This window comes from Eubalaena glacialis, chromosome 16, assembly GCF_028564815.1.
Source record: "Eubalaena glacialis isolate mEubGla1 chromosome 16, mEubGla1.1.hap2.+ XY, whole genome shotgun sequence".
NCBI classification, from domain to species: Eukaryota; Metazoa; Chordata; class Mammalia; order Artiodactyla; family Balaenidae; genus Eubalaena; species Eubalaena glacialis.
In genome coordinates this window covers 66,817,060-66,834,367 of record NC_083731.1, presented here as the reverse complement: position 1 = coordinate 66,834,367, position 17,308 = coordinate 66,817,060, and the positions used below count along the sequence as shown (strand labels likewise).

General features: G+C 44.6%; 1 protein-coding gene across 8 annotated transcripts in view; it reads left to right on the top strand.

Moving 5' to 3' along the window:
• Positions 1–17,308, top strand: part of ENOX1 (ecto-NOX disulfide-thiol exchanger 1) — a 612,162-nt gene that overhangs the window by 496,567 nt on the left and 98,287 nt on the right. For all 8 annotated transcript variants that reach the window (XM_061170742.1, XM_061170743.1, XM_061170741.1 and 5 more), the window contains one exon: positions 15,060–15,244. In XM_061170742.1, coding sequence (XP_061026725.1) covers positions 15,060–15,244 — 185 coding nt within the window. The remainder of the gene's footprint in view (positions 1–15,059; positions 15,245–17,308) is intronic.

Here is a 17,308-nt window from a genome sequence, read left to right as displayed (position 1 = left end):
ACAACCATGTTTTAGAAAACTATATAATGGCATGAGAGAAGGTTCTCTGTATATTGCTAAGTGATTTTAAAAAAGCAGTTACAAATCAATGTACAGATCATTCCAATTGTGTATTTGTGTATGTGTTGTATTCACAATTTATGTGTTAGGGGAAAATCTGTAAGGAGATAGGTCAAAATATTCAGAGTGACTATTTCTAGATGGTGTGATTACCAGTGTTCTTTTTTCTTATTTGTGCATCTCAAAAATTTCTAGAGCACATACATGTATTATTTAAATAACTGAACTACAGTAAATATTAATATAAAAATTACCCAGGAGAATCTGTGGTAAAATTTGTATTGATTGAGGAATACTACCTGGCCATTTCTAATCATTCAGGAAAGTTGAAAGTAGTCATGAATAGTAACTGGTATCAGATGATAGAAGTTTATTGAATTGCCCTCTTTTGCTTCAACTTGGGGAATAATCACCTTTAATTTTCCATAATATTTCACCTTCCTAGACCACATCATCTTGCAGTTTCCTATTCCAAATATGATCATATTTGCGTAACTATTTAATTAAGTATCCAAGAAATAATTCAAGTTCTGATCCAGGCAGACATGTTGAATTCTTACCCACAAGGAGACTGGCAACCATGGGTCTTTTCAGATATGAAGAGACCCTTAGAAAGCACCTTGCATAACCTTCTCCTTTCTTCACAAACAGGAATGTGCAGTCCCATGTTGAACAGTTAACGTTATTTGCCCAAGATAGTAAGTGGAAGGTACTAGAACTAGAGCTAGTACTAATACTAGGTATTAGTATTAGAACTCAGTACTAATTTCCTTCTTTCCACGTTAATGACCTTTCCATGGCACCACTAAATGTTGTGGGAAAAAAAGCTCCAGAATAGAATATCCCTCAAATGCCTTAAGTGGCATCGTAAGAGTCAGTAAAATCAGCCAAGGATTTTGAATGCCTGCTATGTGCATGGCACCATGATGCCATTTGGAAGCAAAGGTAGGCTGGAGATGTTTATTACCTTAAAATGTTAATCCAGACCAGGCTGACTGGGGCTTTTGCTTAGTCTTCCCATTACTTTCTGGATTTTTCTGCTGACTAGAAAGAGATTGGCTTCAACATAGGCAGGGCATCCAGCAAACTGTTTTCTAGCCCATTCCAACAGAAATGCCAGCTTTTAAAAATATTCAGGAAATTGGCACAGTCCCTTTTCTAGCTGAATGATATTTATTTCCTCAAAAACAACCAGCTCTATGGCTTTGGGCAAGAAGAAGAACTGCTTTGAAGAGGCAAAGTACATCGGGAAGGAATCATGCCATGTCATGTATTCCTTTGGTAAACCGGACACACTGTCACAGCCCGAGTCTTCCATTCCCTGACTCTCCAAAAAGGTAAAGAGAAAAATAAAACTACTTCTCTAAAGACAAGCACAGATGTGATGATTGATCTGCAATGATCTGAGCTACAGTATTAGTTCTTTGATTTCCCATCTCATCCCATGTTTCCCCTGCATCCCCAGGGCCTGGGAGAGCCTACCTGAAAATCATTCATTGACTCTCCATATAATTTCAAGACTTACTGAAGCGCTCTCCCTCCTTCCTTGTTCCTGAGGCTTTTCTTTATGAGATCTACCCCTCAATCAATCTTAAAAATAAAAGTCTGAGGGAGAGCACCTACAATAATATCAATGTTATTGAGATGCACAGACTCAGGGAAGTTTTGATCGGGAAGAGATCTTAGAAGTAATATGTCCTCTCCCGTCTTACCCCATGTTCGAAATTAATGAGAAAAATGTGGTTTTTACCCCCAAACAATACTCAGCTGGAATGCTGAATAATTTCTGCAAGTTTGTATTGGGGATTTTTTTTTGTAATTACAAGTTTTCAGGTAAAACTTAAGTGATAACACATATTTGGCAAATCTCTTGGAAGTAGGATAAGAGATTTAATTCCTCTTTTAGTGATTTACCAGTCAGTTGTTGTAAGAAATGTCTCCACCTGCCATACTAGACTTTTCTCATATAGTTTATATAATCCAAACGTTGTAAAGCCATCCATTTCTCTATCCTTAGCTCTTTGCTTCCATGAAATTGTCTTAAGCAACACCATAATACAAAGCAATGATAAAATGAAAACAAATATTTAGTGAATTCTTACTTATGTATGGGACTGTGATATCATTTGTCTTGCAGTGCCATATTAAGGGGGGAAAATAGCAAAGTCTTGTAAGACTATTTGAGACTCAGTCTTTGATCTGAGAGTGGTGTTTACCTGCTCTGAAAAATCCTAGTAGCTCATCAGAGTTCTCCTTTTCCTGGAATAGCACTGGATCATGGGTCCATAAAGCTCTTGCTCTCAGAAGTCAGAGCCAAAACTAGCAGATAAACTCTAACATGCAGAGCTGTGAGAGCTGAGAGTATCTGAGAAGACGTGGTGTAAATCTGTTCATCTGAACTCTTACCAACCCTGTAGAAGGTTTTGTTTGTTTCTTTGTTTGTTTTAAGCAAATAAAGGTGAACACATGCTGAGATGGAGGACCTTCTACCCAATCTGCTCCTTCAAGACTAGCTCGGGATCTTTTCCTCCCTGAATGGCCAGCGTGTTGCATTGTACACAGTAGGTAGACAAGAATTCATTAAATGAATGGATAAGAAATGAAAACCAGGAAGAACTATTTTTTTTTTTAATCTGTTGAAGGATATTTTTTGCAGCTTAGACCAAAAAAAATTACCTATTTCATCCTCACAGTACTGACCATGTTATTCTTTAGAGCAGGAAGAAGGGCACGTTCTTTCAGGTCATTAAAAGATGGGGGACTTGGCAAGGTAAAAGATGGGGGACTTGGCAAGGTGAAGGATGGAGCTAAAAGGGGAAACAACAAAGAAATAAGTAAGGTTAACATTTGAAACCTTTTTTCCTGGAACTACATTGAAATGATTGCAGATGGAAAGTATAGCTTTTTTTTTTTTAGTAATCGAAAGTTGTTAAGTCCTTGGGCTTTTGAAAGAGAAATCAAAACTTAAATTGGGCCTTTTGCCCCAGCTATATAACATTTAGGCTCCTAAGGAATATTGTAATTGATGCCAGGTCATCAGCACCAAGTTAGCAAAGCACTTGATATAAAACCATCCGTGGTGCCTTCTCCACGTTCAATAAAAAGCTAGTAACGAGAGAGCTGCTTTCTCAGAGGAATTCTTTTCACCTTTCAGAAACAAAATATTTCATGCTAATTCCTGCTTAATTGGAGGGAAGTCATTTCTTTAAAATCATTGAATATGAATTTGAAGTCTGTTCCATCCCCGACCTCTTTAATTCAATCAAGGTCACCTCCTAAACTTGCCCAGACAGCACTATTTCTCAGTTAGAAAAAGGGGTAGAGCTGTTTTAAAGCATTTAGCATCTGATTAGTAGCGCTGAACTGGGGCTTCAGCACTTGCAGAGGGATTCTAAGGAGTTGCCAGTAAGAATAAGACATTGCTACCTGAAAAAGTATACTCTTCAGAAACCAAAAGCAAATCATTTTAATGAACAAAGCAAAAACTGCTTTTTTTATGGGGATGTGAGAAAGATGATCGTACTCAATGTATAGCGGGTTTTAATATCCGAACAACTCTCTCCCAGGGAAAAATTGCTATAATTTAGCCATCCAGACAGTTTATAAAATGCATGCACTTTTCCCTGCCCAAGGACTCTGAGTTTGTCGAAGCAGGATTTTGTCGCACTCAGGCTCTGGGGATGGGAAGAAGTAATGAGAAGAGGTGTCCAGTTGACAAATGTGAGCTGGAGCCATCCAAGTGGAGAAGAAATCAAGAGTTCTGAAAATAAGTTTTTGAGAGACTTCCTTCCAAGTTTCCTTCCCATTTTCTGGGCCTGACTGAGGAACGCCGAGCTCACCTTGACGCTCTTTTGAAGAGAGGTGGTCAAACCACTAGAAAAGCTCTGAGAAAGTGGCCTACATGAGTGAGAATTGGTGTCCCTGGAAGAGAGGTTTTAGAGTCACCAAACAGAGTGCAGAAATAACTTTGAACCAGATGAGGTCAGAGGCCCCTTGAGGGATCTTCGTTTTGTTTCCAGCGTGGCTTGGCAAATGATGTCCCTTCCCTAAGCCTCAGCTTTCTTAGCAGTAACATAAGGCTCATCCTAAGAGGGTTTCCTTGAGGTTGTAAGAAATAACCAATTAAGGGTTGCCATGGCATTTTGCAAATGGTACTGTGACAATGTGGAGAATGGATACTGCTAAGCAGTAACAAAGGTAAAATGAGCAGTTCCCAGCCCTGGCTGCACACAGGAAAGACCTGGGAAGCTTTACACAACAAACACCAATGCCTGGGGGTTAATGCCCAGGCGTCTGTGTTATTAAAATGCTCCTCAGACGAGTCTGATGCACAAAGGATTGGAAACCACTGGCGTGTGACATGAAGATTGATGGCTGTCAATTATAGGTGGGAAAGAAGGAAAAAAAAAAACAAGTAGAGGTAAGGTAACAAAATATGAGAACAAGAAGAAAATTAAAATGAAGTAGAAGATAAAAATGATTAGTGGAGAGGAAGTGACTGACACGGGCAATGATAAAGGACCAAAGAAAGAAGAAATGAAAGGGAGGTAGCTTATTCGTTTAAATATGGCATGCGTGACACGGGTGGAGAACCCCCCTCATAATATCTGTGCGAGATGCATCCAAGTATCCTTTGGTTAATTGGAAAAAAGACTAGCTGGGAGGAAAGGAAAAATTAAAGTAGCCTGGATGCAGAAAGACAGAGTCCCTGCTTTTCTCTGATGCCAGGAGAATAGCCAAGGACTGTTTTCTCATCCATCAGTGGTGAGAGAGAGAAGCAGGGATGCCTGAGCATTTGCCAAAGAGAAAAGCCTCAGAGGACCTAGCGACTGGTCTGGGGAGAGCGTGCACGCAGGAAGGGCCTCCTCTCCTCCACTGAGAGGCTGGTCCAAGGGCCCTTGGTCTAGGGTGATTAGTTCCCACAGAGCACGGAGGCATAGCTCAGCCTCCCCTGGGTGCAGGCCACAAACCTGCTGCAGCCGAGCTTTCTCCAGAAAGATGGCTGCAAAGAAAAGTAATACACAACCACATCTAGTAGGTCAGAAAAATGTGTTTTGGAGACACGGCCTGGAGGATTTATGAAAGCATTCAGTCACAGTATCATCACGGGAGAGGCAGTAACCGGCATTCAGAGAGGAGCAGGGAGATAGGTGAATGAAATGTGAGAAGGCAAGGCAGATGGCAGAGAACCCTGGAAGGCTGTGTTGGATGGTAAAAGCTGGAGAAGAGTAGGTCCTTTCAGTAACAGAGAAGGCGTTAGAAAAGGCTGAGAGAAAGCAGGCATCAAAAAATAATGAAAGAAACACAAGCCTGGAAAAAAGTTATGAAGAAGTGGAGATCTGGTCTCTAAAGGCTAGTGAAGAAGTTCCAAAACTTCGGTGTGCATTAGAGACTCCAGAAACTTGCTGAAATGTACAACCTCAGCCCCTCTTCCAGAAACTCAGATTCAGAGGGGCTGGGATGGGTCTAGGAATTCTCACATATGAGATACCAGGGTGGGGCAGATGGAGGCTGTGTGTGGAACCAACTTCGAGGACTGCTGGCCTGGAGACACCAGTTACTTTTTCATACCAGTGTCATTCTCCCTTGGTTATGTGTCTAGAGAGGATGGGAATCTTTTTCCCTGATGCCAGGCACAAACACGTGGGCTTAAATAAACCAGTCTCAGCGTTGGTGATGAGGCTGGCAGGGAGGGGAATTCACTGCCCACCACTTCCCAGCAGCCTTGGTTCCCACTCCGTGGACTGGATAGAGTTTGTGTGCGGCACAAAACACAAGGGAAGAGAAGGCCTTTCTATTCGACTCATCTTTGTTAGCCCAAGTATTTGGTGTCTTAAAAGAAAAGCTTTGTGGGAAATGTCGCTCTTCCTTGCAAAGGGCAATGCCTAGGACTGAGAACACGCTTCAGGTGTGGGCTGACCTCCACGGCACATTTCAGAGGGAAATGTTTTATGTAGTAGAAAGCAGCCGCTAGAGAAAGAGAGAGAGAGAGTGTGTGTGTGTTTGTGTGTGTTTAGGGGTTTAGAAGGAGTAGAAAAACATCACTCCTTGAGGGGAAGGTTTCTTGAAGAAAATTGGAAGTGACCATTTGTTAAAAGGGAAGGAAATCTGCCAGTTGGGAGGAGAGAAAGGTGTCGGCCCGGCCCTAGCGTTGCAGCCGGAGGAGAAATGAGAGGAGTAATGCCTTCGGGGGAAGGGTTGCTATTTAAAGCTACTCTCTTTGGATGAGACCAACCACTAGCGAGGGTGGAGCACGGTCCCCCGGGGAGGTGTGCTGTCTGTGAGGGGGGAACATGGCCAGGGAGGGGGCGCTGTTCCTGAAGACCCATGCCATTCTGTGATGTATCTTAGTCTTAAGTTTGATGGCCCTAAAAAGGACTCTCTAAAGCTTTCAGAGAGTTAAAAAAAACTGTACCTGCATCTTGGAAATCGAAATAGGGACTGCAAGTGAAAAAGAAAACTGAAGCCTAAGCAAAAAAAAAAAAAAAAAAAAAAGAGAGTTGGGGGGAAGTGCCCTTCTCGATGTGTCTGCTGCCGGGACCCGAGACATGGGGCCCTCAGCAACCCAGCCTCCCCTCCTCCCTGCACCCATCTTGCCCTGTCTCCTGGGCACTGGCTCCTTCTGGAGTTGGCAGGGTCCTTTGGGAAAGTGGTCCTCACGGTGGGACGGCCCCACTCCCACTCCTTGCAGCTTTTCACAGTGTGAGCCTGACCTCAAGGCCCAGCCCAGCCCCGCCTTCTTCAGAAAGGAGCCTCACCCACCCCCAGCTTTCCTTTCCCAGCCTCTTCCTCGGTCTGACCACCACGGCTCGTGGTGGGGAGAGCAGGTAAGCGACCTCCCCACGTCCATACCTGTATCATTTTCCCCATGGCTGGGCGTGGAGCCCCCGAGGTCAGGCAGGTGTGCTTGCCTAGAGCAGGCTCTGAGCCGAGGTTTGTGGGACTCACTGCAGCTGTGCTTCCCTAAGGACTCTCAGGGCATCGCTCACCCAGCAGAGCATCCTTCAACCTTTTAAATGGCAGACACCCTGCTATTGGAAGAAGCGAACATGCCTCTTTCCTTCACTTCCTTTCCTCCAAGGACAATGGGAGAGTTGGGGGAGGGATTAGATATAATAACGTCAATGGAAAAGTGGTAAGGCGTGAATGAGGTGAATTGTCAGCAGCGTCAGTGGCCCAGAGGCACCGCGCGGTCACGGCCACCGGTGCAGACCGCTTCCTTAGGAGGAGCTCTGTGGACGGGGCGACAGAGGATTTTCTTTTCCTGAGTCACCTGCTGCCGGTTGTGCCTGCAGACTCGCATTTAAGCCATTATAATAACAAGATCCAGCTTACCTGCACTCTCCAAATTACCCTTATTCCACTGGCCTCACACAAAGATGGAAATAGACCCTGCATCGTGCTTCTGGTGAGCTCTCCCTAATCACAGCTAATGCTCAGACTATAATACGCACTACAAATAGAAAATGTCATGTCAATGCTAAGTTGTAATAATAATAATCCTGCAAAACTGTAGCTGCAGGAATTTCCGCCAGCAGTTGGAGGAAGATTGCTGCTTCAGTGGCGATACAGGTGCTACTGGAAAACAGATTGATTATAGTTCGTCCGGACCACAAGAGGCTGTCTGTAGCAAGAGACTGTGCAGCAGGCGTCTCTGATGCTCTCTAGCTCCGTGCCTGGACGCTGGGGGGACACCGACATGACAGCATTCCAAGGACCCTGTGCTTTGTCTAGTCACCTGAGGGTCATCTGATGCTTGTCCTGGGCCTTCCTGAGCCTATTCAGACCCTGGGGAATCTGTGGGAAGAAGGGTTTTCACTGCCTTTACTCCAGCTGAAGGCGCAGGACACCTAGAAAAGCAGAACGTAGAGGAGTTGGGTGGGGTAGGCACTGGAACACTGGTCCTTTGGGATTCCTGAGACCAGGCAAAGTCCTTGGACACGGCTCTCTTCATAGAGCCTTTTTAAAAAAATTTTTATTGAAATATAATTGATTTACAATGTTGTGTTAGTTTCAGGTGTACAGCAAAGTGAATCCATTCTTTTTTATAGATTCTTTTCCACTATCGGTTATTATAAGATGTTGAATATAGTTCCCTGTGCTATACAGTAGATCCTTGTTGGTTATCTATTTTATGTATAGTAGTGTGTATATTTTAATCCTAAACTCCTAATTTATTCCTCTCCCTTTACCCTTTGGTAACCGTAAGTTTTCTATGTCTGTGAGTCTATTTCTGTTTTGTCAGTAAGTTCGTTTGTATCATTTTTTTAGATTCCACATATAAGTGATATACGATATTTGTCTTTCTCTGTCTGACTTACTTCACTTAGTATGAGAATTTCTCGGTCCATCCATGTCGCCGCAAATGGCAATATTTCATTCTTGTTTATGGCTAAGTAATATTCCATTGTATATATGTGCCACATCTTCTTTATCCATTCATCTGTTGATAGACACTTAAGTTGCTTCCATGTCTTGGCTGTTGTGAATAGTGTTGCTGTGAACATTGGGTACACGTATCTTTTCAAATTAGAGTTTTCTCCAAAAGAAGAACAGAGCCGAAGGAATCAGGCTCTCTCACTTCAGACTATGCTACAAAGCCGCAGTCATCAAAACAGTATGGACTGGCACAGCGACAGACATCTAGATCAATGGAATAGGATTTAAACAGGATAGAAAGCCCAGAAATGAACCCACGCACTTATGGTCAATTCATGGAGCCTTAATAACCAGCTGAGGCCCAGGAGCTCAGTGGTCGGTGGTCTCAGTGCAGCCATTTCAGAGGAGGGGGACACAGCATAGAAGGTGGGATCCCTGAGCAGATCAAGTCAGGCCTCAAGACTCCAGAAGCCTGAGTTTAACTTCTGTGTGGCTCATTACCAGACTCCTCCTGCAGAAGATCTATGTGTGTTCGTTTTAAAATGGGCTCATCCTCTCTGCCTCCGTAGTGGAGCCCCTCTCCTGCAGAACAGTCCCCAAAAAGACCCAGCAAGGGAATGTTTGCCTCTGTTAGGAGCTGATCAGGTCCCACAGCAGGGTCCCTGGTTTCCTTCGTGCTTGAGCTGCAGCGCTTACCTGCGAGGGGCCACCCCGGTGCCATCACCTCGGGGAGTGTAGATTCTGGAGTCCCCCTTGTAGAGGATAAACCCTGCACCTCCAGCCAGCTGTGCAAACCTCCACATCTCTCAAACTCAGTCCCATCACTTGGAAAATAAAAATAATCGTTGTATTTACTATATCATGTTTTTGTGAAGGCGAAAGGAGATTGTGCAAACGTTGCCTGGCACATAAAATCGTTAGCTATTACTACCACTGTTACTATTCCTATGACTACAGCTACTCCTGCTGCTACTGCTACTGTTATTGGGGGAAAACAGGGGAAGGAAAACAGTAGTGACGGTACCTTGTGCCCAGATTTCCCCCTCCTTCCATAAGGAGGTGGCTGGGGCATGGGGACAGGGCTGGGACAGGACTGCCTTCACAGGTGCATCGCATGGGGCTGAAGCTCATTCAGAAGGTCGAGGAATGGAACCAGAATGCCAAGCTGAGCCAGTGGTGCCGTCAGACGTATTTGTCCAAACAAGCCAATTGTAGCTCCAGTTCAGAAGCCGGGGGATAGAAGCGGCCGTGGCCTGAGCTGCCGCTCTCCAAGTGTGGGCTCGGCCCCGGCAGCATCAGCACCACTCGGAGGTTGGAGGAATGCAGATTCTTAGGCTGCATCCCGGACATACCCCATTGGAAGCTCTGGGGAAGGGGCCCAGAAATACGTGTTTAACACACCCACCAGGAATTTCTGATTCAAGCCAATGTTTGGGAAACTCTGGGTTAGAGTAATGTCAGCTGTTTTACAAATAAGTTCCAAATCTTCAAGTGTCTTTACCAAAGAAAAAAAGTTTATTTCTTGGGCACAGTAGAGTCCAAAGCAGATATTCTTGGTCTGTGGGCACCTTTCCTCCACGTGATGACTCAGAGACCCAGGCCCATTCCGGCAGCAGGAAGGTGATGGGGGATTGAGCATAAGGCACACCTCACACCCCCCTCCCGCTGCATCGGTGAGGACCAGTCAGATGGCAGCCCCTGGGCCAGTCACCTCTCAGGAACAAGCTTCACTAAGCAGAGAAAAGCATGACACAGTGTGCTGTCTGTGCCGCAGCAGAGCCACTGGACCCCCCACCCCAGGCACCCTGCAGGAGGAGGAGCAGAATGCAGGAAGGCAGATGGAGCCTGGGGACGGTCCCTAAGCGCCCAGGCCGTGGGGGCTGGAAGGCAAGCTGATTTGGTGGCTGTATCTTCCAGGTCTCAGACCCATCCAGTCATCCTGGGTTCTGGACCTTTCAGCACAAGTGCCTTTCTGGGCAGCAGCCGATGAAAACCTTGAAAAAGACATTCTTTGCGCGTGGGGAGGAAATGCACAGCTGGGCAGCGTCCTCCCAGCATTTCAGGAGGACATCTGGCAAAGTGGAGGGGGGGACGTTAAACACAGAGTCCCCCAACGACACCAAGACAGTTTTCGAGAAATCCACATATTGTTAGAAACAATACGTTAAAGTGTTTGATTATTTAGTTGCATCTTGCCTGAGCATGAAAGAGATATTAGCATACTGTCAGCTTACAGGGACATAACCCAAAATAACTTACATATTTTCATATAGGGCTAATTATTTTTCTGAGGCTGGCTCAGGCTGGTAAGAGAGAGATTTCAAGGCTTTCACCAGAGTATTTACTTAAAGAAGGTAAGCATGCCATTATCTGTTCCCATAGAAACACAGTAAGTAATGGAGGAGACAGAGGAGGTCACCCTGACCATAATTAATACAAAGACTAATGGTTTATATAGGACCTAGTTAAGGGTGCAGCAAGGTGCTGTAATGCCTTTAAGCCTCTTCTTCAGCAGTGCAATTTAATCTTTGGATCAACTTATATACACTTTGGTAATTTTAGTAGTCTAGTGCTAAGTTTTGAAATGGAATTTAATCTTGTTTAGCAGAGTTTTTCCAACGTCGTTATTTCGGTTTTGATCCAATCAGAAAATCCCTGTAACAGAATTTTTCTAAGGTCCTGTGCAAGTATAAACTGATGCCTACGCTGGCCTTCCCCTCGTGGAGGCCACAGCTCTCCTCACATGGCTTCACTATAAATAGCTGATTGGTGAATGAATGAATGATAATCCAGAGGCATCCCTGGATTCAGCAGTGCCTTTAAAATCACCAAAGGAAAATTCAGTTATGTTCAGAATAGTTTACATTTAAAGTATCTCACTGTATTCTTTTTTTTAAATTGTATTGAAAATTGGTAATCCACATGTTAGCTAAATATTTTATTTATTGGAACACAGTGCAGTCTGCAGGGATTCCTATAAAAAGATGCATACTGTTGTTTATTTTTAATCCTTCTGCTTATTTGAATAGCGGATTGGTTGTGCCGTCTCTTAGGGGTTAGTTTTTTCACAGAAGCTTGATTATACATTGTTCAAAACTGTTTACTTTAATACAGTGTCCTAGAAAGAATGAAAGAGAAAAAGAGAGAAAGAGAGAAATGAAAGGGTGGTCCTTTCAAGTTTCTGAATTTTGAATACACTGAGAAATGATGTTAAGTTAGAAATTATTAGGATTTTGTTTTCTTTAGAGCTCTGGTCCAAGAAACATAATCTAGCTTCTTCCAGGAAGCTTCATCTGAGGGAGGGATCCGTGCAGCATGATGCTGAATAATGTTTACAAACAGGTGACCAGAAGTTAAGTGGAGTCAATATATAATTTCTCACCCTTTAGAAGAAAACCACTTTGCTGCCACATGAGTAACCAACATTTTCTTTGCAAATATCAAGCTTGAAATTATTTAATAAGGAATGAAAATCAGTTATATGCCCCAATTATAAAAACATTGATGGGATTGGCTACGGTATTGATTTGGGGGGGGGGGGGATGGGAGGGGATGGAGTTACAGCTGCTGGGTTTTTTTAATCTTTTTTTATATGATGATATCACATTCGTATTCCAGAAGTGCAAATGACACTGCATCCTACTTGGTAGGAACAGCGGTCACTTGGCTTAAGCCAAGAATAAGAAATGTCAGCAGTGCCATTCCACAGGCTTATAAGAGAAGCCCTAAAATAATGGATGGTGCACTTCCCTGTATGTATTTGTGTTCAGACAATTTATTGAAATAATGTTGCTGGCACATGCTTTATAGCTGCTTGCATTTTGCTACACAGATTTCAGCATATCTTGCAGACTATGCAATTCGTTTGGAAAATGTGATTTCCATGCCTGCATACTAATCGATTTCTTCACAAACACCTGCTATCAGTTATGATAATAAAAATGCCACTCTGAATTGAGAAAGGGCCAGATAGAACTTCCTAAGGAAATGACTTAAGTGTCTTTGAATGCTACGAAATGTAGTAATGGGCTTCTGTAGCGCCAACACTTTTTCAATCGTTTGCATTTTCTGTAATTTTGCCCTATTACAACATCCCTCTCTTAAATGATGCCTCATAACCATTTCCTTAGGGGTTGGTAAACTGAGTTGTCAGGAGTTGGTACCTCAGGGTGTGGACAAGATCTGAAGTTGGGCTGCGCAGTGTTGAAAAAGCACTAGCTCATACTCCTGGGTATACCCTGGGTCGTTTCCGCTTTTATGTCAGTCCCTGAAAACTGTAAAATTGGCAGTTCCTGGGTTTTGCACACACATATACACCAAATAAAATTTCCTTTATTCATCCTCTTCAGCCTTCAGTTCATTCCATGCACCATTGCCAAACCAATCTTCCTAAATCACCGATTTCATCACGTCCTTCTGCCGCCTGGGCACCTTCAGTGGTTCTCAGTTGGCCTCCCCATTTGATCCCACCTCTCCAGCCTGACTTCTGAACCTCCAGCCTCTCTCATCACCCGGCATGGCTCACCTTTCTCTCACTGCTTCCAGACAGACTCTTGCCTTTTGGTCAAGCTTCTCTGCTTCCTGCCCCAGATATTCCATCTTCAGTTCTCATCTCTGGGCTTTGCTTCTGCTCTTGCTGCTGAGTGAGGTGCCCTTCCCCGGTTCTTGGGCTTTCACCCTTCAAAGCCCTCTTTTATTAATCCAGTCTGCCTTTTCCTTTCTCTTCTCTGAATTCCTGTAGGATGGATTCTCTTGCCATAAACCTTGACAGTAAATTAGTCACTCGTTTATTTATCCAACCAACGTTTATTGAGTGCCTACTATATGCCAGGCATCAGGCTCTTCTCTCTTGCTTTGAGTGTGTTCCTTGCAAACGTGTTGGTTTCTATTATATTTCAAGCTCCTTGAGAGAAGAGACATACTCTGTCTCCTTGTCTTGTGATCCAAGATGCCCAGACAGGCTCGGGCATGGAGTACATATGCAGTAACTGCTTGTCGACTAATTGATCCCTGATGGTTTGAGGTAGGGAATTTTCTGGTTAATTGCATGTTCTATTTGATTAGTATTTCAGTGTGTACTATACATAATCATTTTGCAAGGTAGAATACCATAAAACACTGAACTATAAAACCACTATTAACGTAATTTGATGGTTGATATTTAAGGAGAGAACTCACTGGGGTTTCAGAGCACCTCCGTACAGATCTGTCACCATTGCACGGTAATGTGTGGGTGGAACATCTGAGAGGCTGACCTCGATTTGGCTCTGGGATCGGGATTGGGCATGGTGTGGGGTGCGGAAATGATGCTGGACCGAGAACCTGCTGGACAGAGACTCCATGCCATGCCCTTACCAACCGGAAGTTACTTCTTTAAAGAAGCTTCTGATAACAAGCTTTTAAAATATCTTCACTTTTCTCTTGCTTACAAAAGTAGAGAATGGATTTTCTGAAGGAGGGGGGAAGGAAGTATGGGAAACTGGTGAGAAAGTAGAGGGGGAGCATTTGGAGTTCTTTTCAAACAGTCTGGTAAGAATTAAACTCACCTGGCTGGCAGGATACCCCAGTGACAGGGAGCAGGGACTCTGGAGCCCAATCTGGGTTTGAAGGCTGTTGATGCTACTCTCTTTGTGGCATCAGACAAGTTCTCTAACTTCCCGGAGCCTCATTTTTCTCATCTGTAAAGAGGGGCTGGCTAAGAGCAGCACCCACATCAGAGGCTTGTTGGGGGGATGAAGTGAGTTAGTTCACGGTCCAGCGTCTATTATGTAGAGAGTGCTTAGAAAGCTATTGTGATTATTGCGGAGACCACCAAGCAGTAAGCTGGAAGCTAAGGAAGGGAGTCGCCATCCTCAATTTTGTTTTGAACTATTCACTCTGTTTTATTCCATTTCAGTTGTTTTTGGAGCCTTGAGATGCGTCAGAACCTGAATTAAGTGTCTCGGTTTCTCAGTCAGGTGGAGATGTGAGTGAGCTCTGAATCTGCACATAGAGAATTTCAGGTTTCAGGAAGGAGTATTAGGGTAGGAATCTGTTGGTGAAACAGATGGAACCAGGTCAGCATTCTGATAGGAGTCAGAGGGAACTAACTAACTAACTGACTCATGCAGTCAGTCTGACCCGGCAGTAGAGCAGGAAGGAACAGTGTGTGTGTGGGTCAATCCCCAGCTCCCCTGGGCGGCTGCGGCTGCGTGCCTCCACGGGGGGGCCGCTGATAATTTGAAAGAAAGTGGCCCTTCAAGGAGCTAAGCCGTCTGGCCGGAAGGGAAAGGACAGCCACAAGGCACATACGACGATTGCCTGGAATTCTGAGCACTGTCAACACCTAGCAACACGGATCAGTTTCTGAGAGGGAGCTTAGGATCAGGGAAGAGGTCAGGAGACAAGAATCTAGAAGGAGTCAATCCTGTGCCCACAATCATACATAAGACAGGACAAATAGAATAGCGAAAAATTCCCAAAGAAGCAATGCTCACCAGCTGCAGAATAAAGCACCCCAGGGTAGCTCATTTGGGTTTGGTACAAACGTTAAGAATCCGGTTTAGAATCCCTTTCGCACTGAAGGCTGTCCATCTAAGCCAGAAGGTCACTCACTTGAACTCATTCTGTTTGCCCCTCAGCCCTGGCCGCCCAGGCCTACGCGCTTAAAGAAGAGAACGACAGCCTCCGGTGGCAGCTGGACGCCTACAGGAACGAAGTGGAGCTGCTGAAGCAGGAGAAAGAGCAGCTGTTTCGAACGGAAGAAAACCTGACCAAGGACCAGCAGGTGCAGTTCCTGCAGCAGACCATGCAAGGCATGCAACAGGTACCTGCGCCCGCACTGGTGTCTCTGTTCTCGAGAGAAAGGGACGTGCGTATGCAGTGGCGGCTGTTTGCTGGGAAAGGTGGAGGAGAAAAAAGAACAGCAGCAAGTGGCTAGGTCAGGGAAGTGCTGATGACCGTGGAAGGGGAGGGTCAGGGGAGAAGCCACGCTAAAGAAATAGGTTGAAGCACTACACCCTCGAAGTGGGAAGCCAAGGAAGAGAATCTAGGACTTTGAAAGCTCCGTACATAAAATTTAGCCTCATGGCAAAAGGTCAGAAAAGCCTTGCCAGTTGTGACACCAGTGTTCTGTAATCTTAGAACTTCTCAACTTAAAAGCAGGCACACTGATTTCTACAAAAGCGTGGCGAGTTTGTTCTTGAGATCGATGAATACGTGAACTGTATCATTTCCATTTCTCTTGGATGATACTTAGGATGTAGACCGGTTCTCTGAACACACTCTGTATTTCAGAAATGTTTGTTGATGGGATGGATGAAGCACTAGAATTTGGGGCGATAGGCAAACTTCAGAAACAGGCCAGCATCTCTGCTTTTGTTCAAGATCGACAGGCTTCATCCTGGCACACTCAAGTTAAAGCTGGGTCTTTCCAGCTCATGTAAGAAAGAGACAGAAGCTGTGGGCTTTGGAGGAAGCAGAAGGAACGTGGACTGGGGGAAATGAGGGCTTGAGGGGGTGGGGAAAAAACTGGGCACTGGCAGCAGAGGGTAAATCAAAGAGTCATAGCCGGATTTATATCTGAAAACATTGATTGATATGTGATACCCTTAAGGTGTGTGAGTTATCTTAGAATAATATAGCCTAAATTATCATCACACATGGTTATTTGTATTACTCTTCTGAATATATAAATCTAACCACTCTTTTCTGGAAAAAAAAAGATTGTTTTCTATAAACAAGGAAAATATAAGCAAGACGATGGGCAATTATATAGTGAGTAGGATATTTTTTTCAAATTCCCCCACCAATATTGGCTGCTCTCTAAGAGCAGGAGACTGAATTGCCTACGAAAGTGTCTTAATGATTAGAGGTAACTGCTGCTGAAACCTCCGCCAAGCAGGGAAAAAATAATTGAGAGGAAGGGATGTAAAAAGCGTGGATCGGGATATAAACAAGTTAATGACCAAGTCACAGAAATTCGGTCTTCAACATCTCCTGCCATTTAAAAGCAATTTTGGCGTCTTGGCTTTGAGTCCTAACTCGCTGATGTTCACAGTGTGTGTTAGACAAATCAGCGAGATTCAGAGGTCAGAACCAGCCAGGAAAATGTCATTACAGGCGGGGCTCAAGCCCCCGCACTTGGAAATCGGTGTTAACAGCTGCCGCGGGGAGCTCCCGGGGCTTGTCCATCTGTCCGCACGTTGGGGGTGAGTGGCGCCCTTGCCAGGAGGAGGAGCGTCTGGCGGTCTCTCATACCTCATGCCTTGGGCCCTCTTTTCCTCCAGGAAGGATGACTCTGGTTGCATGAAAAGTTGATTAAAACCTTTAAGCTGTATATATATAAGTCCATGCCACTCTCTCACTTCGTCCCAGCTGACCTTCCCCCTCCCCGTGTCCTGAAGTCCATTCTCAACGTCTGCGTCTTTATACTACCAAATGTAAAATAGACAGCTAGTGGGAAGCAGCCGCATAGCACAGGGAGATCAGCTCGGTGCTTTGTGACCACCTAGAGGGGTGGGATAGGGAGGGTGGGAGGGAGACGGAAGAGGGAGGGGATGTGAGGATATATGTATACATATAGCTGATTCACTTTGTGATACAGCAGAAACACACCGTCGTCGTAAAGCAATTATACTCCAATAAAGATGTTAAAAAAAAAAAAAAACCTTTAAGCTGGTTGAAGATTCAAATCTGAAAGAAGTCAGGAGGTGAGGGTGAGCTAGCCAATCAGAAGGAAGCATGCAGGGGTGTCAGCGCCCCGCCCCGGTCCACACTAGAGCCCCCGCTGTGCATCCCCTCTGAGCTCCGGCCCCTTAAAGGAGCAGTTCCGTTCTCGCGGCTTCTCACACATTTGCAGAATCTCCTTGTCCATAGGAAATGTACTTTA